Raw genomic sequence first — 27,935 nt, forward strand, 5'->3', positions numbered from 1 at the left:
TGCATTCATGAACTCTTTTGATTACCAGGCCATGAAGTGGAAAATGACAGCTGCACATTCTCACATAAGAAACCAACTTATTAGCTACATCTGTTAGCGTTTCAGAGAGTGAGCACTTTCTAGAGTACTGTAAGTGGAAAATTACTTGATTTGCATAACTCACATTACACTGCATTAGTAAAGTGTGTGTACAAAACATCAATGCATTGGGATTCATATCATTCAGCATCAAACCAAAAGGTGCTAAAAGCCTAATAAAGAACTACAGTAAGAAATTTTTTTTTTAATTTATAACCAACAAACACTTTCCAAAATGGCCAAATAAATGTAAGAATGAAGAGTTACTATGTTTACTTGCAAAACAATACACAGACTCATGTTTTCCACAGTGATCAATATTTTTTTTTATTTTTCTGATGAAGCAGCTTTCCCCCAAATGAACAACTTCAGTTTTGAGAAACCCTAACAAAATATTCTTTAAATTAAAACCCCTAAATAGTCAAGTTTGTTAGGACCTTAAAGTGATTCCTGTTAGATTACAGACACGTGGATGAGTTTCTCTCACATCCACAGCATGTCCACTAGTTCTCAATCCTTCGGTTTTCTCAGTAATGGTCCAGACAGAGTAGCAGCAATGGAAGGGCAGCTTTCATTCACACTGTTCTGCTTGCTTGAGAAACTGATGGAAGAGATGAGCTCAGCCTGCTGTGTTGTTTCTTCTATTTTCCCTTTTACAAATGAACATCCTTAACTAATCACATTAAGTAACCTTTAAAAACCTTCAATCTGAACCAAGACTAATGTTCATTATGCTCATTAATGTTCATTATGTGCATTATCTGCCATATTACAGTCAAAAATAATGCAATTTTCAATAATCTAAAAATATCAAATGATAAAAGAAAATGAGTTCAGTTTGTTGATGCAATCAATGAACGGAAGCAAACCAAAGTATATGTTCTCTGTGTGTTTTAGGAGTTGAAATTTTAGATGAATTACTACATGGATCAATTGTATACTGCAAGCTGATGAGCAGGACAAAATGCAGTTTCTCTCTCACCCACACAAACATGCATGCTCATTCTAAGGCCAGGTTTAATGTGTAATGAACTGTGGCTAGATGTTGCCTGGTGGGCGTCTGTGTGTATGTGTTTGTGTAACTGTAGCTCTGAGGGGGAATTGCACTGCTGTCCAGAGGTTTCAACCAGCTTTTTCTGGAGGATCCAGTTCCAACTGGTTCTTACTCTTTGATCTAGAAATGTATAAACATTCGCAGTATTATCAAGCATCACATTCTCATGATGCAATATCAGAAATGCTGATGAATACAAAATGTCAATGTGCTTAGTGAGAAAAGATGGATATGTGCTGCCTTTTTACCTCTGTGACAACTCCAGCAGCAATGGTGGAGCCCACATATCTCAGCATGAAGCGTCCCAGTTCTTTATAGTCCTTATAGAGCTCCAGAGCCACAGGCCTCTGTGTCTGAATCTCCACCACAGCGTTCTGTCCTTTACTCAAACACCTGCACAACATTTATACACCATCAACATCAGGTGGACAATACCTCTTCAGTAGAAACACTATTCTGAACCATTGTTAGAGAAACAATTCAATTGTTTTTGTGATATTGACATTTTATTTTACCTCAGATTTATTTATAATTACCAAAATGTATTTTGAATAGTTTTATTTTTTGTTAACAATAGCAACAAGTGCAAATGAGATTTGAGAACTACAGCAAAAGAAGAGAAGAGATTCAGCAAATAATCTCTTAGATTTATATTCATCATATAACAATACTAAATGTTCATCATAAACAATCTGTGATACGGCATTGTTTAGAATATGACACTTTTTTTTTTAAGAATATGACAGTCGCTGTTCACTTTTCACAGTTTCACTAAAGAACGAAAGTCATATAGGTTTTGAACAACAGGAGGTTGAATAAATAAATGCTTATGTGCAAAAATATGATTCCATATCATTAATCTACTTACTTTGGTTTCTTCTTGAGAACTTCTCCACTGCTCTTGTGTAATACACTGACTAACTTCCTAATAGTGGCTGGTTCGCTCACAGTCTGATAATGTAACAGTACCTGACAATCAAACACAAAACACAAGCAAATGTTAACAAATGCACTTGCACATGCTTCATACACACACACACACACACACATATATATATATAGATTGAGAGAGAGAGTCTAAACAGAGTATTTCCTCACCGGGAAGCCTTGTGTGATGGGAACTTCTATATTAAAGAGTAGAATTCTTGCTCGGAATCTTGTACAGGCTCTGATGGGCTCTTTAGGATCACAGAATATACATCCAACACTAAAAAGAGAAGATTGAATGATGAGAAAACTTCATACATGATCATACAGAATCAACAGTGCCCAGAGTTTCTAACACCAGTGTTTCTTTGCACACTCACTTTATTTTGATGATGTCCATGCCAGTTACAGTTAGACTGACGTGATCACCAGCAGCTGCCCAGTCTAAAGCTTCATCATGAAGAGTGATGCCTAGAGACAGACAGACTGCATTTTAAGGACGCATCAATAAAAAATAATAATAATAGCAATAATTTATGCCTATTAGGGCTAGGTGATACACCACCATTCAAAAGTTCGAGGTGCATTTATTTTCTATATATAAAAAAAACAGTAAACATTGATATTGTGAAATTTTATAACAATTTAAAATAATATTTAAAATTTTATTTATTCCTGCGATAATAAAGCAGTATTAAAAAAGTACTAAATTTACTGACAAGTGTATATTTCCATAATATTCATTATAGGTATTAAAATCATTTTTTTATTAATTGCTACATAAAGCACATTCAAAACTATTCTGACCAGTGCCAATACTGTGCATCCCTACTACAGGCAGCATCCATTTCTTAGACAGTACTGGAAAAAAAAAATCACTAAAACAGTTTGAAAGCACTGTAAAGGTTAGTAGTAAATTATTAGTAGCGGTATTGTCCGGTCTTTCATGACCCAACACCACCAGAAGGGGGCGCTGTTTCACATCGTACTAAAGCAATGCCTATCTCTAGAAGCTGACAAAGCTGCGTGTTTACCTTTAACAGTACAGGTCTCATTAGGAGGCATGGCCAGAAGTTTATCTCCTGTCTGAATGAAGCCAGCCTCAATCTTCCCAGTCACACAGAATCCAGAGCCCTGATCTGAAAACAGTGTATAGGTGATCATAAAGTACAACGTCTCTCAACTGGCTATAACGAAAGAGTAAAAATAAGGGTTTGTTTCATTTTTGGGTATCATTTTTTAAATGACAAGGGAACACATGGATAGAATCGACCTTGATATTTGTGCATTTAGATTTAGTGCATTTTGCTTTCATGTTGGTCCCATGCTGACCTTTGAAGACGTCTGAGACACAAAGCCTGAATGGCTTCTCCACGGACCTCTGGGGTGGTTTAAATGCATCTGCAGACAGATAGAGAAAAAGAGATGAGGAAAGATGCAGTAGTCTAAAGGTTTTCGGTTTGCCTCATCAAATTTTGGTAAAACTCAGTAAAACTGCTGAGGATTCTCACAACTCAGCCACCAATCAAATCACAGCATCACGACACAGAGCTTCTGCGAAAATCATCACAGCAGAGGATTCTACATTCTTACACATACACATCTCCGTACATGAAACCAGATGCACCCAACGTTTAAATGTGCCACATCAGATTTTTGAGCCTAGTGGATTTTTTTTTTATGCAACTAAAAAAAAAAAACCAGTTTGATCATTAATTTGCATAATTAATGAAGCAGAAAAACGCTAGGGCAGAAATAACTATTCCACATATCTAATTTTGGTCAATTTAGACAGTCACACCTTCTACAGACCATTTGATCGTTATCGTTACTCACCCTCATTTTGAATGGAATGATTTTCCCACTCAATTTTATAATAATAAAAAAAATATATTACATTATATTATATATGCATGACATCTTTCTTTGAATGTTGTCCAAAACATATAAACAAAAAAAAAAAATGTAATGGATACATGCAAATGTGTGTACATAAATAAACACACCTATCTGTTCCAGTAGGCATGGGCCAGTGTACCAGGCTGTAAGATCTGCAGCTTTACTCCTAGTGGTCAGATTCTCTCCTGATAGGCCGCTGGTAGGGATGTAAAACACATCGGAATCCTGCAAACACAAGCACGTTTGTTACACATGGCACAGATCATTTCCATAGTGGAATGTGCTGTTGATGGATTAAATCAACAGGCTGAAAGCAACCACGAAATGTTTCTTTACATTCCCAAACCATTCACCACCCGTGTTTTTACTGGCCACAGAACAGAAACACTGGATATATCCAATAACACTTCACAGGTACACAACACATATAACTGTAATACAGTTAACTGCAAAAACATCTTATGTAGATCTATAAAATGTGTCAAATATAATTTAGATGAACTAAAATACTAGAAAATGGCTAGAAAAAGTACCAGATATGCACAATAGTCTCCATTGTTGTCATATAGAGCTGCATTTACACTGAAAAATTATAAGAACCTCTCATGTTGTCAAGAAATCGCACATTGTACTCATAATATTTTAGAAACTAGACATACTAGAAACAAGTTGAGCAAAGTTGAAACTAGTAAAAAGCTCAGGCCTGCAGCTAGTTTCTCTTCCGTAGCCCGTATTTCATTATTACAATGTAAGAATTCTCTTCTATTCTTGTATGTTTTTGAAGGAGTAGTTTATACAAAATGGAAAATTCTTTAATTTCTTTTTACTCATCCTTACATTGCTCCAAAGCCATTCATATATGTTAAAATAAAAATATTTTGTATTGCGTAGAATATACAAATTGCCCTTTTGCAAGACTTTTTAACATAAAATTGCATTCATAATTCATATGGATTTGTGCAAAAGTGAAAATGTTCCCCTCCACCACAGCCTGATCTTTGCTCAATTAAAAAAAAAAAAAAAAAAAATAGGGCATGCCAAAATGTACTGGTCTGATGTCAAATATTTTGTGAACATATCTGAAGATTGTCAACAATTAATAGCTTAAATTTCAATCTAATGATCTAATTCTCACATAAAACTATATCGTATCACAAGTTCATAAAAATAGCACCCTGGGCATTTTACCAAACGTATTCATGTGTTTTCCAGAAAGCAAATGAGTCATAAGGGGTTCATCAATGGAAAAAAAATATGTTTTTGTGGGAGAAAAGGTAAACAGTTTCTTTAATATGCATTTGCAGCACACACGTATGGAAAACCAGAGACAAACAAGAATCAGTCTGCAAGCTAATATTGTGTTAGATTCAATCAGAAACATGTATGTGAAACATATTTTTAAAATGCAGTTTCTGGATGTGTCATCAATCAGATAAAGCCTCACTTTACCTAGAAGCACTAACAGACGAAAATCATGCACTTAAAGTGATAGTTCACCCAAAAATGAACATCCCTGTCATCATTCACTCACCCTCAAGAAGTTCGACCCTTTATACATTTTTTCCTTCTGCTGAACACAAAAGAAAATATTTTGGAGAAGAAAAAAAAATGTGTCGGTCCCCACTGACGTATTTTTTCCGTACTATGGAAGTCAATGAGGACTATCAACTGTTTGGTTTCTCACATTTTTCAAAATATCCTATTTTGTGTTCAACTTAAAAAAGAAACTCATACAGGTTTGAATAAATGATGACAGAATTTTAATCTTTGGGTGAACTATCCCTTTAAATGAACGTAAAAAAGGGGGGAAATTACTAACGGACAACATGTAGAGGGGAAAATATATAAACATCCTGCATGTGCACATCCTACATTACCTTAAAACCAGCCTGCTTCAGAAAGTGACCGAGCTTCGAGATGATTTCCTGGAACCTCTCCTGCTGCCAGTTCACCTGCAAACACACACACACACACGATGTGATGAGCAGGAGTGGTGGGAGAGGGATTGAAGTGGAGTTCTCAGACATAAATAAAATCATGATTGACACTGCCGTGGTTACTGTACGTTGTTGTGGTCATCATGGTTACCAACCTGGTCCATCTTGTTGACAGCAACAGCAAGCTGTGTGACTCCAAGAGATCGAACAAGCAGGCCGTGCTCACGGGTTTGCCCCCCAGCCTCGAACCCGGCCTCAAACTCCCCACGGCTGGCATCCACGACTAACACAGCCACATCTGCCTGCAAAACACACACACACACCACCTCAGACAGTCTGAGACCAGCATCCAACGCTAAAGACACCTGCCAAGACACCCAAACACTAAAGTATTTAAAGTGTTTCAACATCAAACTGTAGCTCACAAACCATTTTACTTTAGTATCGAGACATATAATAATTACTAATTTTTATTTGTATTTGATATCTAATTTTACATATATATTTAAACAAATTTTATATAAATATTGATATATACAATTATATTTGTGTGTGTGTGTATGTTTGTGTATATATATAAAAACACACACACACATATAAAATCAGATATCAAATACAAATATTGTAGAATCTATCTGTAATCTAATATAATCTATATTACAGATTCTCAAATCAGTATTGCTTTGTCATGTCAATTTCAACTTTCGACATCATACAGTAGTAGTCTAGACCCAATACACACCCACCCTCTATACACACACACACACCCACTTGCCCCCAAAAACCCGTTCTCAGCAGACTGACGGGAGGAAATGAGTAAATCCGGTCTGCACAATGTGACTAATTTCATTCAATGCTTTTGGAGGTATCTTCTAAATCCAAACACACACTCATATAAAGAGTACTAGTGGTGGTGGCACCCAAATCCACAAAGAACGAGTTTCATTGAGACTTTACTGTGCACAAGAAATTACGCAAAGACACCAGTTGTCCTCTCATCAACTCGTGTGCACGCAAAAACTGAGTAGGCAACTGAAAAACAGAGGACTTGATTAAATTATTAGCTCAACCAGAAATTAAAATTAGGACATTTACTCACTTTCCTGTCCCTCTAAATGTGTAAGAGTTTTATTATGTGGAGACATTCTGAATAAAGTCCCCTGTTTGCCATGCAATTACAAAACTAAGATTAAAGCTTTCAAATAATAAATGAAAAAACACCATGAAAGCACCATAAATGACTCGTGCAATAAATTCCAAGTCTTCTTAAGTCATACAAAACCATTTTGAGAGAAACAGACCAAAATACATCACTATTCAATGGTAATTTTCCCCTGTAGTGAGCTGTTAACCACTGTGGCCAGATCAATAAGTCAGTAAGTTGAACTTGAATCAGTCATTTGTCAATGATTCATTAAAACCATGTTTTACCCATATCACCTGCTTCACTAAAGCTCCAACGCAACAGAATGATTCATTCAGGAATCAGACAATGCTAAGGCACTTCTCTCATGAATACACCAATGAGTTACAGTAGGGCAGATGTCAAGTGTGAACCACTTTATTAGTTTGAAATTCATGTCCAATTCAAACACAAAAGGTATTATATGACTTTATAAGATTGGAAATATAGTGCATTGCATTACAAATTGTATGGACCACTTTGTTGGTGCTTCTGCATCTTATCTTGAAGAATTATATATTTAGTTGCTACTCACTGCAAATGCTTGAAAAAACATTATTGTGTATTGTGGGGAAGATTTAAGACAACATGAGAAAATCTTCATTTTTGGGTGGACTGTACTAAGTGGAAGTACCTGGGCTGCCCCTGTGATCATGTTCGGAATGAAGTCTTTGTGTCCTGGTGCGTCCATCAGAGTAATAACTTTTGAGTCAGTCTCAAACTTGGTCATGCCCACATCCATGGTCACTCCTCTATGAAAAAAACAAACAGATGAGAAATAAACATTAGTTTGAGTCACTTTAACCAAACAGAAATTAGATCAGGATGTGTTTTTATTAAACTTACCTGTCTCTCTCCTCTCCTGTTTCGTCCAGTACCCACGCATAAGCAAATGAGGCCTTGCCAGCTTTCTTGGACTCCTGCTCATATTTATGCATGGTTCTCTTATTAACGTTCCCTAGCAGATATAAGAGATGACCCATGAGAGTGCTCTTACCAGCATCTACATGCCCTACACACACACAAAAAAAACAAAGTTCAAGCTTCACATTCACTGCATATATTCTGGTTTTGTTATCTAACATAGAGACATTGGGCATCCAAATACTTTAGGGCAAGACTTTGTGTACTTGTATTCCTTTTTCACCAGATAATTAGATTAATAAAAAACAAATAAAACACCAAAATTTAAAGTGGATGATAATATGGCAGGGTTGATGGTGGTAGAGAGAATAGCATGCCTATGACCACCAGGTTGAGTAACGGTTTTCCTCCTTGTCTCTTCTCCAGTTCAGCACGGATGTTGAGCGGCTGTTTGCTCTTTCCAGTTGGTCGAGTCGGGGTTGGGGCAGTAGAGTCTTCATTCACAGCTGATGGTTTGGATAGGTTCTCTATGGCTGGTGGAGTGGTGACCTCTGGACTCGGCCCTCTTCGAACTGATGGGGCACCAATGCCATTTTCTTCCGCACTATAAAGACGCACAAAACCAAATGTCACCTCAGAATTTTTTTAATGGCTTGCTGTGTATTATTCTTGTTCTTAAAGTCAAAGTCAGTTCATTTGACATACAAGAACAAACTTTCTGAAAGCTAATATACTGTAGATGTTTGTGTACTGAACAATCTACATGTTTCAATTTTAAACTCAAAATGGCAACATTTTGGTGGTAAAAACCCACAAATTTCTTCTGAAATGGAAAGACTGTGTGGAGACTTTAGTCCTCTAACAGCCATTTAAACAAACTGTTAAGAACAAACTAAACCAATTAAAAAAAAGTAAACTGGCTGTTCCAGCTGCAAATACCCCTACACCATTTCTACTGCGCTCGATGGGTGCGGTCTGTGGCTGAAGGAGTGGGAATGATGGGCTGTGGGTTTCTGTTTGTGAGTGTGTGGGATTAATCTACATGCACCAGCCATCTGCTTTGCCAGAATGCAATGTAGGTAGACAACCTTGGCCTGGTTTGGAGAATAAATTCTGTATTCTAATGGCAGATCTTTGGTATTCTGTGGCTAGCAGATAACCAAGATAAAGGTAATTTCTTCCATGCATTTCAAAAAAAGCATGTTAACAAAGGATGCAAATCTCAATTCCAATACATCAAGACTCAAGACAACCATCCAATTAGCCATTTATCTGACAGTTTTATCCAAAGCGACCTACACTTTCTATTACTCTGGTGTCATGCAGATTTTTTTTTTAAATGAAAAATACAATAAAATTAAATTAAAACTAAAAATGTAATAAATCAAAACTAGATTAAATTAAAATTACAACTTGATGGCAATTGAGGGACTCAAACACAACTATTAAAAAAAGGTTCAAATATTCACTGATGATCCAGAAAGAAACAGAATGCATTAAGAGGGGGTGAAAACTTTTGAACAGGATGAAGATGTCCAAATTTTTCTTATTTTGGTGAAATAATTAATTTTTTCCCCATTTAGTTCTGCCCTTCAGAAGCAACAGAAGATAACTGTATGTTTCCCAAAAAAAAAAAAAAAAATTAGGTACAATTTAGCATGACCTTCAAATTCAAATGTTTTCACCCCTGGCTCATAATGAACCGTGTTTCCTTCTGGAGTATCAGTGAATGTTTGTACCTTTTTTAATAGTTGTGTTTGAGTCCCTCAATTGTCCTCAGTGTGAAAAGATGGATCTAAAAATCATGCAGTCACTGCTGGAAAGGGTCCTTATATGCAAAAGATGCTGGAAAACTGAAGAATCTGCAGGACATGGAGGACTTTTCTGAAGAACAGTGCTCGATTTAACTGTTCAGAACAAACAAACGACTCATGAACAAACATAAAAATAAATAAATAAAGAACAGTTGTGGAATATCTAGGTAACCACACACAGTAGGCTATTAAGAACAACTTTTGAATGAGGTTATTTTAATAATTTCAGCTATTTTGTTCCTTGTGGACTATGTAAAATATTTTACTCAGGACAGTATTAAATAACATGGATTTTGTATGATCTCTATTATTTTGTTAAAATTATTCACAATTTCTTTTGCATGCCACTTTTATTGGGTTAAACTACATCACATACTATGAAATACCTTGTGAGTGACAGTTTAGACTGACAAATCACTGAAAACGTGACATCTCATCTGATTAGGACACACTGATACAGTGCATTTATTACTGGGACAGTCCCTGTGAGGTGAGCTGTGGTTAAACGCTTTGTTCAAGAGTGAAAGATGAATATGCAGAGTGCCCCCTTATAAGGTTTGAACCTACAGTGTTTGGGTTAAAAGGGCAGATCTTTAAACCACTTCCACATTACCTCAATTGGCTTACCTTCGCACATCAAAGCCCATGGTCTGCTTCTTGCCTGACACAGTCATGCGGGCAACCTTTGGGACGACCTCTGCTTCAACACGACTCTCTGGAGCCTCCCGTGCTTTAGCTTGAATGTAGAAAACAGCATACATACACTTCATTTGGATTCTTTTAAACAATTTTACATTATTGATAATTAACTTTAATATTTCATCGGAACACATTTGGAGAAATTTAGTATTACATTTCTTATCCCCAATAAATCCTCTGCAATTAACATCTTGTGAAAAGTAAAGCTGTATTTTTAATTAATAAATTAGTTAAGAGTCCTCTACTTAATATTGCTTTCTACTATTAGTAGAAAAAAAAAGTTGTATTGTCTGAACCAGGAGAGAAATAAGCACAATACGATGCACTGTTTACTAAAAAAAATCCATATTGTTTATAAACAAATATACTGGCAGATTTTGATGTGAGAGGACAACTAGTGACGCAATTTCTCACTGAAGAAAGCATTAATATGGATTATATTTCGACGAGAACCAACTATTTAAAGTTAAAATGCCCATAGGGGTCATACAATGCTTTTTTAAAGATCATTATTTTGTGTATTTGGTGTAACAGAATATGTAGACATACGTCGGAAATGTAACTAATAACAAAACATACTTCCAGTGGCTGATTCAGAAGCACCAGATTGTTTTAGCAAGTCAGAATTACCTCCTCTCCTAGGTCCACAAAACAGTCGTCCATAAAATAAGTAATCTTAAAGATTCCTAAATGCATCTATTTTGGAAGGCCAAATAAAGTGCTTTTGCTTTCTCCTAGATACACACAGCATCTCCCTGACATGACTGCTTACACTAACTAACTGCGGTTACTGAAACCACGCCTTCTTTCTTTGTGTCAACATTTGTGCGTCATTAGGCAAATACTTCCACATAGTGATGTAGACATGTGGGGGCGTGTTTGAGTGAGCTGTTCTAGGGGGGCATGGCAGAGTCTTAACTTTAATAAATTTCTCTAATAAATCTCTTTGGATTTGAGACTTTAGTCTTTGCAACTTTACAGATCTTCATTATGCACCAAAAGCTTGTAACACTCCAAAGAGAAAGGTACAATTGAAATCTCATCATATGACCCCTTTAACCCTTGTGCGGCCCTCATTTGGGAGTCACACTCAGGGTCTTCAGGGGTCATAAGTGACCGGACACCTAAAATGTAACTTTTTTGCCCCCCAGTAAAATCAGTGGAATATATTTTTATTCAATAATATTTTTTCTTTTTTCTTTTGTATTTTGAGAAAATTTTAAGGTATTAATTCATATTTATGCAATAATTATGAACAATTTTTCTCATAGAAAATAGTACATAATTTTTTTTTTCTAATTTTTCTAAATTATTTTCGAATTAATGTTGTATTTCAGATTAAACCAGAGACTAGGCCTTTCAAATACATTTTTTTTGAAGATTTTTTAGCGCCACCTGGTCAGAGCAAAGAAAGAAAAACATGTAAGTGCATGGTGCAACCACTTATTACCAGTATAGGAATCTATAGAGAGGCTTGTGAATTCCCTTATTGTTTTTAGACATAATTGCTTACTCATATTAAGTAGTGGACTTGAATATATATTAATACATTCTAAAGAGTACTTTTTGTATATTTTTTTATATTTCTTCTGTTATAAATAATGATTTCATGCATTATTTGCATTAAAGTTTTTGCATTATGATTGCAATCAAACCTGAACATATTGTTCAGTGGCACAGAGCTCCTGCAAAAAAATAAAAAATAAGAATCCTCAGAATGGTGCAAAGGACCAAGTCTGAGTTTCTAAGTGCACTGACAAACCCAAGAGGCAGCGCTTGCTTCTCATCGCTGTTTTACAGACAGCAGGTCATAGGTGTGTGCGTGTGTGCGTGTGTGCGCGCGTGTGTGCGCGCGCGTGTGTGTGTGTATGTGATTATTTAGAGTGTCATACCTTCACTACTGTTAGATTTTCTCTGCATTATGACTGAATTATTGAATGGATTTCACATTCTCAAAACTTTGCTCTGTGTTACAGACACAGTAGTTCATAGGTGTCTATGTGTAAGTATGTGTGTGTGTGTGTGTGTGTGTGTGTTTGTGTGTGTGTGTGTGCATCTGTGTGTGATTGGATGTGTCAATATCACACTCTTGATGTTTTATAGTGTTATCCCTTCACTGCTGTGCACTTTTTTTCAGTTTTGTGATCGATTTGTAGATTGTGTACACAAATATTCTCTGAATTGTTGTATTTTTGTCTATTTCCCATTCATTTCCTATGGACGGTCATTTTTGACCGAAGACCATGAGTGTTACTATTTTTTTTACGCCCACTTAGACTGTTCGAATCATGCCCTAAATTTTTTTGTATGTTCACACCCCAAATGCCATGAAAGTCACCGCATTTCATATCATTCCGATGAAGCTGTGATTTTTAACATTTCAAAACGTAAAATATTCCGGTCGGAAATGACCGAAGACCGCACAAGGTTAATGATGGATTTGTTTTCTACAAACACAAAGCTTTTCACTTCACAAGAATTTCATTGATGTTTGTATCAGCTGTTTGGACTCACATTCTGACGGTACCCATTCACTGCAGAGGATTTACTGGTGAGCAAATAATGCAATGTTATGCAATTTGCTCCAAATCTGTTCCAATGAAGAAATTAACTAATCTTGGATTTTCAGACAATTTTTTTTATTTTGGGGGGAATTATTCCTTTAAACAAAAATATTTTTTTTCAGTACAAAGCATGCCTTTTGCACCATACTTTCAGAACATTTATGACAATGTACAATTTATGAAGACATGTTTCCTGTTTGGTACAGTTTAAAGGTTTACTCATTTTCAGATGAGCAGATGTGTCAGTGCACTCGACATGCGCTGAACCTTGTTTTCTCACTATCTTATTGAAATTCATGAGTCAACTCCTCCAAGCTGCACCAAAACAGACTCTCAGAGCCAGAGAGGGGGAAGGGATGAACCAAAACGAGGATGAGTATTTTTTTTGTCCCTGTAAGGTAAATGGCTGCAGTGAGTTGCTCAGTGTCTTGTCATAGCAGTAGAGCCGTTTCAGTGGCAGTGGCCACAGCCAGTCATCTCACTGAGCAGTGAACGTTCTGGCCAGGAAAGGGTTAACTCCGGCACGTCACTCGTACTCCCACACTGACTGTGCACTTTCAGCACACAAAGGGTTAATGTGCTAAAATAACGCCACCTCTAACCCCCAAGAACAAAAAGGATGAGAAAAAAAAAAAAATATATATATATATATATATGTGTGTGTGTGTGTGTGTGTGTCTGACTCACCTTGGGGGAAAAAAAACATAGATCTTAATCATTTTTAAGGTATCATAACGTGAGAATGTAGCTGTTTTTGCATTCTTATATAAACTAACGTTAATAATTATATAAAAATAACTGTCATACAATCCCCAGAAGTTTTTGAGTTTGAATGGCCACACTGGAAAGGACTTTACGCACACAGAGCTCAAGGTGACAATAAAACACACACACACACACACACACACACACACACACACCTGTTACAGGTACAGGAATTGCTGGGGAATGTAGATATCAGTTCACCTGCTCTCTCGCGCACACACACACTCAGCCACACCCACAAAATATCTCTCATCTGAACACACACATTCATACACTCAGCAACAATTTACACACAAGCCACACCCACACAACATATCTCCACACACACCCGCCACAATGCTATGTGCTGCCAAATTAAACTCAATTCTGACAAAGAGCTCCAACACAACATCAATTGCAGTTACAACAGCAAAAACGAATTAAAAAAGTAAATACATAAAATACAACCAAAAAATAAAAAAAATGCTGCCATTTTTGGCATTTGCATTTTCTGATGGTCAATAATAAATATATACTGTATAGAGAGAGAGAGAGAGAGAGAGAGAGAGAGAGAATTTTTGGATAAAGGAAATTACCAACAGTTAAGGCAGTTATACATTACCTTATTGAGTACTTACTATAAATACACTTTGGAATTATTGTAAACGTTAGCTATCGTTTCAATAAAGCATTGTTGACTCAGACTCTCTGTCTGATGTTGTTTAAAAGAGCATTACTCAACTGTGATGACAATAAAAACAGGTAGAAAATACTATACAGGTAGTACAAAAAACAAACAAACAACAACAACAACAACAACAAAAACACCCGAGACACACACCCTTCAGGATATGTAAATGTGTTCTTCCTAGAAAAACGGATCCAGGATTATTTAAACACCATTGAGACATGATCCTACATGATTATCTGCCATCTCATTTACTCTTTTTTTCAGTGACTTCACACACATCTCTCACTCTGTTCTTACTCCACCTTTCTAGATCTGTGAACTACCTGCTATCCCCAATTTCATTATAAACCAAATACATCAGAACAACCGTGGTAGAGTCACAGTAACAAAATGCAAGAAAAAAAGCAATAAATAATAATAATAATAATAAAGCAATATAAACAAAAGTACCAAAACAAAAGGTACAAAAAGGTGTATTCCATAAAACACTGCCTAAGTAAAGAAATGTAAAGATTTTTTAACTAAAGTGTTCTGGAAAGTCAAATTACATGTGATGGACACATTTGTGTTTCAGTAGGGGGCACTAGTGTGACAAGTACTGGAAAGAAAACAGGACAATTAACCCATGCAAAAACACAAAGAGGAACAGTCTTCTTTCCAAAACACTTACAACCTACATAATATTCTCTCCAGCTTATCTTTCATCCCCTTCCTTTCCATATCAGTTATTTTATTGGGTTGAGTGTAGCACTGCTGTCACATAACTATAGGGGAACCCCCGCACACTCACCTCACTACTGCTATTCAGATATCCTCAATTCACAATGACATCTCACACGCTATTACTGACTTTCTCACATACACCCTTGCCCATTTGGTACACACCTGCTGAAAAAAACAATACATGAACATGACAGACACCATCACACACGGTTCTTAATCTCTTTCTTAAACAAGGAAGAGCAAAGGATGACAAAGGCCTAAGAGTCTGAGTGAATGGGACATTCTTCAACACCTCCATCTTTAAAATACTACTTAAAAACTAGATTGTAACTACCTAGCAATACTTTTTTGTTTCCAAAGAAAATGTGAATAGCAATTGCCTCATTAAAAAATGTCCTACCATGATGCTAGGATGAAGCCTGGCATTGAGTGAATTTAGCACAATGCTAATAGCTAGGGTGTTCTGGACAGCAACTAGGTGGTTTCTAACATTTTCTGAATCTATGCCTCGCCTTTCTGAAACGTGTAGATTTTTACAAAGCCCACTGTTGTGAAAAGCGAGGTGTGCTCTGATTGGCCAGCTTTCCAGTGTGTTGTGATTGGCCAAATACCTCAAGAGTGTGATTGAAATGTTACAACCCTTAAAATACTGATATGCCGTGTCCTGGCGCAATGAGAAAAACAATAAAACCCATTATAAACAAGCCATTTGTTGCATCTAGTAGGGACATAATTAATGATTACAATGTACATATACTGAGTTTTTACGTGTCGTGTTGCATCACACCGGGTAAACATTACTATGTCTGCATTTGTGATAAGAGAAATGACAAACAACAAGTGTTACTCTACACTGCCCAAAACTCGCGGTTGAATAATCAGTGTCAAATTCTTTAAATATGAAAATATACTTACAGGCTATGAGTCAGAAGCACCAAAGTTGGAATTGCCCCAATTTATAGAAACAGTTGGCATTAGGCTACTCTCCCAGGTTCAGAAAACAGTCCTCTGTAAAATGCACAACACACACTCTAATATTTGGTTTGAACTGTTCTGGAACAGTGTTGTAAATACAACTTAACCACTGATTTCTAATTGTGTACTCTTTTGGAATGCCTTACAACGTAGTTTAGCTTTTACAGCGAAACACAGCGTCTCCACGACATGGCAGCAACAATACTACAGCGAGAATAAAAATCATGCCTTCTTTCTTTGCATATACATTTTGGCAGTGTTGTGCAAATCTTCCCACACAGTGAAGTAGATGTGGGGGTGTGTTTAATTGAGCCATTTTTAGGGAGCGTGGTCAAAACTTTTATAAAGAATATCTGTTTGGGTTTGAGACTTTAGTCTTTGCAACTTTAGGGATCTTTTAACACTCCAAAGTAAAGGAAAACTTGAAATCACATCATATATGATCCCTTTAAAAACTAATTTCTTTCATTAAAAAGAAACTGGAAGAAAAAAATGATGCTAATAAAAATCAAATGAAACTAAAAGCTAATTAGCAATAATAATAATAATAGTTTTATAAATAATACTAAAATAACACTGGGGTTGTTAGCAAGTTGCTTAACACTTCAATGGGTGTTCATGAGAGTTAAAAGGGTTATGTTGGTGCTAGAGCTGGGTGATATGGAATTAAAAAAAAAAACGAAGATTTTTAACACCAAAAATCTGATTTACGATTTAAATAATCCCTCCCCCCCTACTTAAAATCAATATTCAGATGACAAAGAAATTGTTCAAAACAAGTTTTAACTTTTTTTTGTTTTGATTTTACCTTCTGGGATTTGATCTGGATTTCCCCCTTGGGGTTAAAGTGCAATCAGAAAAAACAAGCCAAAAAGACGAGATGGCAGGCCCTGCCATTGTAAACAGTGAAAACGTTACATAACATAAAATCTAACATAACATTCTTATCATACTGGATACAGTTTGTAAGACTGTCAGAGGTCTTCACTTTTTTTTTTTTTTTTCATGGGAGCCGCACTGCTAGGGCAGTCAATCAGATAACCACTTTTACCGCAAAGTATCAAAAGTTACATCTAGTCACAAATAAAATGTTTTTTTTATCAATCTGTCATCCCTGAAATGCAATGCAATGCACTGCAATACAAAAGGGGCTATCATTCTTTATCTGGTTATCATTTACCAGTCAAATTCATAACTGGGACAAGATGACTTAAAAAAAAAAAAAAAAAGCAGTATTTCCTCAATGCTGGAAAGACCTTGAGATATATATATATATATATATATATATATATATATATATATATATATATATATATATATATATATATATATATATATATATATATATATATATATATATATATATATATATATATATATATACACACACACATATATACATACACTAGCCCATCATGCATTAACCATTCAAGTGCACATTCGACATTAAGAGCCGTTAAGATTAAAAATGGCAACTCCAAAGGAGTCAGTGTCATGGACATAGGACAGAGCAAGTGTAAATATATTTTCTAGTCTATATTTCCATCTTGTAATGCCGCTGGTTTAGGTATTTAATTTTTTTTTTATATAAACTATTTGTAAAAGAGCAGACACGGTCTAACCGTGTCTACACCAGACGCGAGAGCTGTCGTGCCACGCTGCGCTAAAAGTCTGTCTAACTTGATGATGCCACACTACAGTTTCGAATTATCTGAATGTAGTGTCAGTACATTCTGTTATAAACAGAATGTCACATCACGCTGCATCTAGTGTAGACAACATAATGGGTTCTTTTGTCTTTTGTTGGATTGCGCCACTCATGTCCAGTGTAGACATGAGTAGTTTTTAATAGGTTATGTTACAGCCCTGTTTGTTTTTATTGACTATACCCCGCTTCCTCAAATCTTACCCTGGAGGTCCAATGCACTGCAGAGTTTAGCTCCAACCCTGATTAAAGTCACCTGTCTGCCATTTTCGAATGATCCCAAAGACATTGATTGACACTGATTAGCATGCTCAGGTGTGTTTGATTAGGGTTACACTAAACTCTGCAGGAAAGTGGATCTCGAGGTCCAGATTTGAGGATCCCTGGACTATATTATCATATCATCGTATTATTTACTGTCATGCGAGCCACAAAAGTAAAGCTTTGCAAGCCGCGCAATGAGTAACACTGCTGTAGGTTGCTTTTTGGCAGGTGTACTTTTGCTGCCGCAGTCTTGTTAATTTCGTAGGGCGAAACATCTCTCTTACTCGGCAGCATGTCTCTATGGCAAACACGTGTCGGGGAGGGTTGAGTCCATTCTGAACTACGAGAGCCCTGAGTGGAGCGTCGGCGGATGTTAAAAAGAAAAACAAATCGATGTAAACTACACATTTAAGTTAATCGATAAAATCGCCCAGCCCTAATTGTTGCTAAGGTTATCTTAATCTGGAGTGCATTTCCCAAAAGCAACAATGGTCACAAGTTCCATTTCTACCAACAGAGTTCAACAGACCTTAGTTGCAACCCTAGTTGGCTAATGATGCTTTTGAGAAATGCATGCACCCCTGAATGGGTATTCTACGTAGTCAAAAGGTGGTTGCTATGGCTCTCAGAATCGATTTCAATTTTGCTACTTAGTTAATTACTTTACCAAATAAAAACCAGCCAACCACATGTCGCACTGATCATTCAGAAAAGTAAGCAACAAGCCACATTCATCTCAATAACACAAACTGTTCAGGATGAGCTGCGTGCCAAAGTTTAATTGCTAGTGTTTTGGGTTTGTTCAAATCTGTAACTCCAATCATGATGCCTAACCTGGCAAACACCACTAATAAACCTAATAGGAAATTCTAGTTCTTACTTTTAGCTGAATTAAATAGGTATATAGATTAATGTACATGAAGCCTGTACAGGTCTCCAGTCTACTAAGGTAAAAAGATCTCTAGTTCTACTGACAGGATTCAGGGGAGAGCTAAGTGTGAGAAAACAAGAAACAGTCTGACAGATAAAGAGAAAACTAGCTACAAATGATCTTTAATGACACTCTCAAATAGGGTCAATAAGCTCCCTCGTTCTCGTTCTGACCAATCTATGTAGTGCTGCATGTCTCGCAGCACAGGCGCAATGACATATCACCATTTCTGCAAAAGCCACAAAGTGCAAAAGAGGGAGAAAACGTCAAAGAGCAGTAGCAGGGCCAGCTGTGAACCAGTCACTCTTTCCTGTGTGGGTGGCAAAAGAAGGCAGAGAAAACAAAGAAGGAAAAAAGGGACATTGACTTGAGGTGGTCACAAGGCAAAAAGATAGAATTTGCAAAACGGAGTGAAAGACTGCAAATGTAAAAAGTGAGATGCACCATGCTTTTCAAACAGTCTTTCACCCACGCTTGGCTTGGCAAACAGGGAGTTAACAAAAACACTTGAGAAAAAAAAGATAAAGTGTGTGCACTCTAAGCATCCTAACAGTAAAGCAGGATTTTTATATGTTCTGAAGAAAACAGTGGACATTGCCCATGCAAAACTCTAGAGCCCTCGTAATGCTAGAGATTTCAGATATTTGCCAGGGAGTCGTAAGAAAGTTGCCATGGATATTTAAAGGTTGCTGCTTACTGTTCCAAGTCAAAAGAGCCCATTAACCTGTTAACTGTCACTCACGTTTTTGAAGATAGACTTGAATGTGCATGATACAAACCTAAATTTTTTTAATTCATGTCTGAAAACATTTTGTAACATGATTTTGATGTACCATTTACATGGTAATGCAATGTCTGATTTTAAAATGGGTTTTGAAGGATGAATTTTGAGATTTTATGTTTTCAAGTGATATATAACTTCTGATGATTTCTAAAATGTTATAGAGAAAAAGGCAACGAGGAAGTCTTTTTTTTAAACAAAGGTCAAAGCTCCTTTTGTAATGTAGATTTCTGAGGGTGCACTCTTGTCATAAATTCATCTATTACTTTTCCTACATAATTTCTAACCAAAAATATTGGTAAAATATATATTTGGGAGTCTTAGACCTTTCCAACGATATATAGTTTGTTAAGATTAGATTAGATTTGATTGTAATATAGTATAGTCAACGTAGGCGTCCCGAATACGGGACGGGGTGACATTTAACAGGTTAACAAGATATTCTAGTCTCTAGGTATGGCAGATGTCCTTCCTTTCATTTAAGTCTAAGATATTTTCACCAGTTTAATTGTCTGCCAGATGCATAAGTGTGATAGACCTTTCCTCAAACAAGATCTGCAAGATCTGAGGTACCATTCATTATGTCACCCAAATTGTGCAGGAAAGGTTACACATCAAAGTTTAATATTTAAAAGGTTCACACATCTATTTTTTTTTTTATGTACTCATTTTAAAGGTATATATTAAAAAACAAATATATGTAAATTATTGTTGCTCCTCTATGCCTTGACTCTCTGAAACACGTAGATTTTTGCAAATCAAAAAATGATTAAGCTCTGATTGGCCAGCTATCCAGTGTGTTGTGATTGGCCAAATACCTTAAGAGTGTGATGGAAATGTTACGCCCCTCACCATACTGTGATGCCGTGTCTCAGCACGACGAATCAAATAAAATAAAACCCATTACAAACCAGGCATTTATTGCATTCAGTGGGGATTATGACTTATACTGTGTTTTTACGCGTTGCGCTACTCTACACTGCTCAAAACTCACGTTTGAATCATTAGTGATGTAAAATCTTTAAATATGAAAATATACTTGCAGGACAGTTTGTGAGTCAGCCAACATTTCAGGTTCAGAAAACAGCCCTCCGTTAAATGTGTTGCACACACACAAATATTTGGGTTGAACTGGGCTGGAACAGTGTTGTAAATAAAACTTAACCACTGATTTCTAATTGTGTCCTCTTTTGGAAGGTCAAACAAAGTAGTTTTGCTTTCACAAAGAAACGCACAGCTTCTCCACGACATGGCAGCGCCAGCAACAATACTACAGCGAGAATCAAAGTTACTCCTTTCTTTGCATGAACATTTGGGTGGGTGTGATGCAAATTTTCCCACACAGTGACGTAGACATGTGGGGGTGTGTTTAAACAAGGCATTTTGGGGGGCGTGGACAAATCATAACTTTTAAAAAGAATATCTCTTTGGATTTGAGACTTTAGTCTTTGCAAAGTTGGGGATCTTATATATGCACATACAGCTTTTAACACTCCAAAGAGAAGGAAAACTTGAAATAGCATGATATGACCCATTTAAGAAGTTTGTCTAAATATGAATAACAGTAATAGTGATCCTTGCCATCTGCAGCACTACTAGTAATTTTGTGTACATTCAAATTAAGACATTTGGTGAACATTTAAACCCTCTCTCAGTGATTTAATGTTCAAAACTTTTTGGCGCTTAATTGATTCTTTCAGTTTATTTAGGTTTAGCTAAGTCTAATTCACCAACAATCCCAATTAACCGCCTTTTTTCAAGTGATTATCAGGATTAAACTGGTTTTGGAAACCAGGTCAGTGTGTAATGAGGAAATAAAGCCTAAATGTGCATGGCGAGTGTGTGTGCTTTCAGACCATCTTCATATTTGTGCATGTGTGCATCATCTCCCATGGTGGATGGTCTACCAAAATGAAAGCAAAGCCTTTGTCACATCTATTCTAATATTTCTCACATATGCAGTCAAGCAGACACAATGTAAGTGTTAAACACCACAAACTTACACACCCTTTAAGGTAAGCAAAAAACAAGCTCAGCCTTAAAACACACATTCCCTCCAGCCCCACAAACACTTCATCTTCAATCTCAGAAATGTTACTGGAAAATCTTTATTTCACAATATATACAAAACTTCAAAGCCACAGTGACATATGTACACTAGTGCTTTAAAACAAATAAAAAAGGCAGCAAATTAACAAAACTGAATTGAAAAAAATATGAAAACATGTATTGAACATTTATTAAAGTAACTAAAATGCACTTTTACAGTGCTGAGTGTCTAACACGCAATAGGAAAAATTCCAGGTGTCCCCCAAACCCAAATGTCTTCCCTCTTTCTGTGTTTGTGGTAAACCAGCACTGCACCACATTTCAAAAGGCAGCAAAACAGCTGTAGAGAGAATCTGTTGTTTTTTCCTGCATTTTTGCACTGTGTATGCTCCTACTATGTATTTTTATTTTTTGAATGCAGAGCAACTCCAGAATTTAAGCATAATTTGTCAAAATGTCCTAAAACTACATAATCAAGTACAAAAATATAATTTTAGCTCAATCATTTTTAAAAGTCGGATAATACGAACATTCAAAAGAAAAACTGAAAATATGAAATACTTTAAAATTAATACTAAATTACTATCTGAGGTTGTGATATTTCAGACAAAATTTTTTTTTTTTTTTTTTATACTTTCCAGTGTAAGGGTTAGTTGTAAATAGATATAAAAAATTAGAAAATACAAAAGTATACAGACTATTACATGGGTAATGATATAAAATAGCACTCTCAAACCATCCGAGCGCTGACTAATGACTAACATCTAAAATTTCATATTTTCCTAAAATAACGAACACTAATCCATTCAGTTCATTCGATATGCAATATTATTTACCATTCAGTCTGAAAGCGTCTCAGTATAGCCTTGCTCCTATGGATTATGGGCAAAATTGTGGCTGTGGCTTGTAAAAAATAAAATGAACCTGAGCTGCAAAACACCTACAGAGTTGACGTTCAGGAGATGTTAAAAATGCACTGAAAAAGGTGCTAAAAAAAGAAAAGGAAAAGTCAGTCTCGAGTAAAAGCTTTTCTCTGATTCGCTTTGACTATGTCATCCGGAGAGGGTGTGTCGAAAGAAAAAGGGGTGATGTGATGAAGAGGTGGACACTGCACTCGTTCTTTCACTCTCTCCATCTGTCTGCTGTATAGGAAAGCATTATGAGTCACTCTATTGCGCAGACTCTTCTCGTTTCTCACACGCACGCTCATCGCTAATGCAAAAATAGACGGTTTCGCAAACACACGATTTTTCTGACCAGCAGAGATGTGGGAAAAACTCAATAGGGTTGGTGAGCGACCATCGGGAGATGTTTGGGACATGAGTGCGCTAAGATCGACACTCTTATTTAAGCTTAGTGGGCAGGGCTTATGTACTGCAGCTGCAGATTTGTTTGATGCTTTACAATTAGACACATTTTCACTCTTAAGTGATGCAGTGCTTGTTGGGAGTTGCGGCCTAAGTGACGCTTGGTGTTGGGACATGAGGACAGACAGGGATGGTGCCTCTGAAAATCCAGGAGAAACATTTGCATCAGATGTTCGGATAATGTTTTGAGGACAAGCTGTATGTGAACTATGCACGTTTTGGAGTCCTGGCAAACTGTCATAGAGTTTGGGACTGTTGTCCTGATGCTCCTGTATCAGCTCAGCCAATGAAAGACTTCCAGAGCTCTTTGCTTGCACAGGTACTCCCAGCAGTCCACTGCTTTGCAGGACAGAGCTCAAACTTCCTAACGAGACAGGAAGAGGGGCAGACGGCTTGGAATCTTGCAGTGCTAAACTGCTGAGAGAACAGGTTAAAAGAGATGAAGATGTCACACCCAGACCAGCTGGGACAGATGTGCCCAAAGAGAGACCAGAAGAGAGAGTCGCACCAGAGCCAACAGACAAACTGGAAATAGGTGGGACACTATGACCCTGAGAAAGCACTGTAGAAAGTGGGGCAGCAGGACCAAGAAGAGAACCAAAAGGACTGGTAGTGAGGGGAACTGTGTTATCCAGTGAAAGACCAGTGGAGGGAATTAGTGGAGGAATATTTGTACACTTCTGTTCATGCACAGCTATTAGTTGGGCCAGTGAACTTTGTCCTAAAGTAGACTGCCCACCATCACTACCCAAATTCTGACTCGAAACCACTTTTAAATGGCCTTTTCCCAAACTTCCCAGACCAGGGGGAGGATTCAGACCAGCAGGTATGGACTTGTTTTGGTCAGGCATGGCTAACAGATCACTGAGGTTGTAAGATTGATTGCCGTTTCGATTGCATGAACGTGCACTCGATACAGTCTTAGTACTACTGTGTGAGGAAGGTAATAAGGCTCCTTACCTTACGAGGGCCAATCGTAGTCAAAGAGTGCAACAGAGAGGACGAAGAAGGTGATCGAATTTCATTGGTTAGCCGAGACCACAGAGAAAGCAAGAAAAAGGCAATACATTACACACTTTAAAATTAAGGACATCTGCGATAAAAAAACAGCAAGCATTGAGAAAAAATAAAATCTTACATTTTTATATATTATAATTATAATTTAAAGAAGAAAGGTGCTCTTCTTTAACATTACATTTCATTTATACACAATAATAATAGTAGTAAATATTTGTATGAGTTATTAGTCATAGTATCTTTTAAATTATTTTAATGTATTATTATTATTATTTATTCATTTATTTATAGCCTCCAAGACTGAAAAATATTTAGGTTCTCCCCAGTTTCGGAAAAAACCTGGAATTTAGTATTTTCCCCTGAGGCCTCATGCCAACTTCGTGGTTTAAAAAAAAAAGAAAATTCTATCTGTGGTCTTGAAGTGGTTTTCATTTTCATTTTAGATTAAAACACATAATAGGGCTCATTTTTAAGTGGAAGTAACACAGAGTATTCTGGCTTTAAGGGTGTGTAGGGTTTTTCTTTGGTGATGTGTATTGGTGTGGGGTGGAAGGGTGTGTATGTGTACCTTTCTGTGGTGCAGCTGTGGTGATGGGCTCGGGCTGTGAGTTGGTTCTGGCTGGAGGGGCGTGTGTACTGGTGTTCTCCTCAGTTAGTACAAAATCAAGGGCTCTGTGAGGGTCACAGTCATGTTTCAGAGCTGCCTGAGTTAATGTGGAGTCTGGAATTGAATCCCCCAGCACGGCTCTCATCTGATCCAAACAAGTATACAACCGACCTGTCCAAACACAAACAAACAGGACAATAAGGACAGCTGATAAAAAAAAACATTACCAATGGAATATGTTAACATCTCTTAACACAACTGTTTATGTGCATACAGACCCATATGGGAATGTGCAAAACTACACAACCGTCCAAAAGTTTTTGGGTTCAGTAAGATAAGATGCTCTTCTTTTAAACTTGTTATTAATCAATATACCCCATTAATGTATCAAAGTTTCCACAAAACATATTGAGCACAACAACTGTTAATAATAAGATAATAAGAAGAAATGTTTCTTGAGTAGCAAATCAGCATATTAGAATGATTTCTGAGGATCATGTGACACTAAAGACTGTTAAAGTAATGGCCGCTAAAAATTCAGCTTTATTATCACTGGAATAATTACACTACATAATAAAATATAAAACATTTTAATAATATTGAACTATTTTTTTTTTTTAAAGTAGCCTTGGTGAGCATAAAAAATATTTTACAAAATAACTGAACATGAATGGTAGAGTACATATGCTTAAAAAATCTGCTTGGGTTACCATAATTGGCTACATGTCACATCACTTTTCACTTTAAATTACATATACTAACAGGAGCATTATACATAGCAGAAAATATGCAAGTATTTGATTAGAGATGCCCCGATACTAAATTTCTCTGCCGTAACCAATAGTAGATTATTCAAAATGATATCTACTGATAACGATAGTTTTCTTAAGGAATAAAATCTCTCCTAACCGATGCTATTAACTTCATAGGGAACCTCATCACTTGGCACATATACTAAACGGTAAAATTAGCAACAGAGCTATTATATTCAACGGCTATTTATTTACACTCAAATAAAATTTAAATGTCTGTTTACAACTCATTTGCACACAGTCTTCATAAATACCTGTCTTCAAACATATAGTTATAAGTAAAAAAGCTACTCTTTATTGTTGTTTTATAGCTAACTAATGAATTGTAAACAGTGGATAACTTAGCAGAGGTAAGTGCCACGTTGAGGGACATACTGTTCACGATTTGTTTTATTGACATCTTTCCGCAGTTGAAACACTGATTGAGTGATAACATAAGACATGATACATTTTGGTAAGCTATACTGTATCTTTCAACATACCTTCTGATGCTCATTCATGTTTATTTTGAGCGGTTAAACTAACTTATTAAAGTAGAAGAGTCTCATGCTCTGCGCTATGGTGCGACAGCTATCTGTCACATCAAATTTAAAAGCATCAAAATGATACCAAACAATGTTTGGTGTCGAGAAAAACTGCAGATCTTGCCACCCTGGCTTGAACTACGGGTGATTTATTGAGTCAAATAGAGCCTGCTTTAATGTTGCTATTTATACCGATTACCAAACCGAGTACAGATTATCGGCCGATACATCTCTTGTCTTGATGGCTATAAACTATATATAAACTTCATTCTGGAAGTCTATAGGTCTAACTTTTAGACTGTCTGCCATTTAAAATCCTCTGAGAAGGATACATCTCTATATTCATATTCTCTATGTTTTGTTTAAAGCTCTACCATTAAAAATATAAAAACTAGATAAACTTACTAGCCAACTAGATCACTAGGTGACCATCTTAACCCATAAAGTCAGTCTGTACCTTGCTGTAGTGGGTCTAGTGTGCTTGCAACAGTGGGAGAGGTGGGCATCTCCTCTTCCTCCTCATATTCTGCCTCTTCCAGAGTTTCTACATGTCGAGCCTGCCTCGAGTCTTGACGTGAATAGATAAACTGTGCGGCTATGAAAAACATGAATCCACAAACATCACAACAGACATAAGTTAATGTTACGTAATCCTTATTAAACAGTAAACATATTAGAGGATTAAAAGAAAACACAAATGGCATTGCAATGGGTAATACATACACAGGCACTAAAATTCATAGATTACTGGGTTCAAACCAAATCTATCAATTTAATCAATCATATATCACCAAATGATATGCAGATGATAATTAAACAATCTTCAATTTAAAAATATAAATTACTTTACTTATGACTTATGTAAATGACTGTGCCCACATATTCATACATTTAATTAATACTAAACACAAACCAGTGGCAGGAGAGATGCAGTAGTCATCTTCCACTGACTGCCCGTACATGTCATCATCATCAAAGTCTATGAACAAGGAAGAAATCGAGACAATCCATGTTATATTCCTAGTTAGTTAAAGTAATCCTGCTGGATCAACATACAGAAAAGCATTGATGGGGACGAAAAAAAGCTTTGCTTAGTCCTAAGAAAGGTTATGAATAAAACTGGCAGTCAAAAAGCACAAATACAGGGTTGAAATAAGAGTAAATGTATGTATCCTTAAGAAGAAAAAGAAACCAGTTGTTATTTGTCTTGTATAAGCTAGATACCTGATTTGTGTTCACCAAAATATAAAAGCAAAATGTAATGTTAAGTGTGCCCTGTGTTTACTAATTACTAAATACTACTAAGTTACTGGAATTTAAAAGCACAGAAGTCGTTATCAGGTGCACAGTACAGCTGTTAGCTTCTGAAACAGTAGCACGACAGCAGTCTGTCATAATCTGCTGCACTGAACACTGGATAGATAAATAAACCAGCTAACTGAGTTAGCAACAATACAGGCCTCATTGCATAAAAGCGGTTAAATATCATATCCCCCCAATATACCTTCGTCGTAGTTATAACCTCGGACATTCCTGTGACGGGACATTTTTTGTTCGATAGCGTTCTTTCACGTAAACACAGTACGCGAGGCAAGAAATCCTTGTTAAGGTAATGTTTAGACATACGTCTCTGCCGCCATGATGACGGCCATCAGGAACAGGAGAGGCGCGCATGCGCAGTGAGAAAATACGCGGACTTCTAAAAGCCTCTAAAACTCTATGAAGA

At 36.5% G+C, this 27,935-nt stretch overlaps 1 protein-coding gene across 3 annotated transcripts; it reads right to left on the reverse strand.

The window, feature by feature from the left end:
* Positions 1-379: 379 nt before the first annotated feature.
* LOC113065602 (HBS1-like protein) lies at positions 380-27,892 on the reverse strand. Of its 3 annotated transcripts, XM_026236983.1 has the most exons (18): positions 27,714-27,884; positions 27,123-27,188; positions 26,667-26,804; positions 24,835-25,044; positions 10,384-10,492; positions 8,320-8,546; positions 7,925-8,090; positions 7,713-7,830; positions 6,051-6,197; positions 5,836-5,910; positions 4,066-4,183; positions 3,392-3,460; positions 3,094-3,198; positions 2,440-2,530; positions 2,231-2,339; positions 2,001-2,101; positions 1,381-1,525; positions 380-1,252 (listed from the first exon to the last, which is right to left on the reverse strand). In XM_026236983.1, the coding sequence occupies exons 1-18, from the start codon at positions 27,754-27,756 to the stop codon at positions 1,241-1,243; spliced, it is 2,049 nt and encodes a 682-aa protein (XP_026092768.1). In that variant the 5' UTR covers positions 27,757-27,884; the 3' UTR covers positions 380-1,240. The 3 variants fall into 3 exon arrangements, with proteins under 3 accessions (XP_026092768.1, XP_026092770.1, XP_026092769.1); XM_026236985.1 differs by lacking the exons at positions 24,835-25,044; positions 26,667-26,804; positions 27,123-27,188; positions 27,714-27,884 and adding an exon at positions 24,210-24,230; XM_026236984.1 differs by lacking the exons at positions 380-1,252; positions 1,381-1,525; positions 2,001-2,101; ... (9 more) ...; positions 8,320-8,546; positions 10,384-10,492 and adding an exon at positions 21,922-24,204 and having other exon boundaries at positions 27,714-27,892.
* Positions 27,893-27,935: the final 43 nt, after the last annotated feature.

Source organism: Carassius auratus, chromosome 48 (genome assembly GCF_003368295.1).
Source record: "Carassius auratus strain Wakin chromosome 48, ASM336829v1, whole genome shotgun sequence".
In the NCBI taxonomy this organism is placed as follows: domain Eukaryota; kingdom Metazoa; phylum Chordata; class Actinopteri; order Cypriniformes; family Cyprinidae; genus Carassius; species Carassius auratus.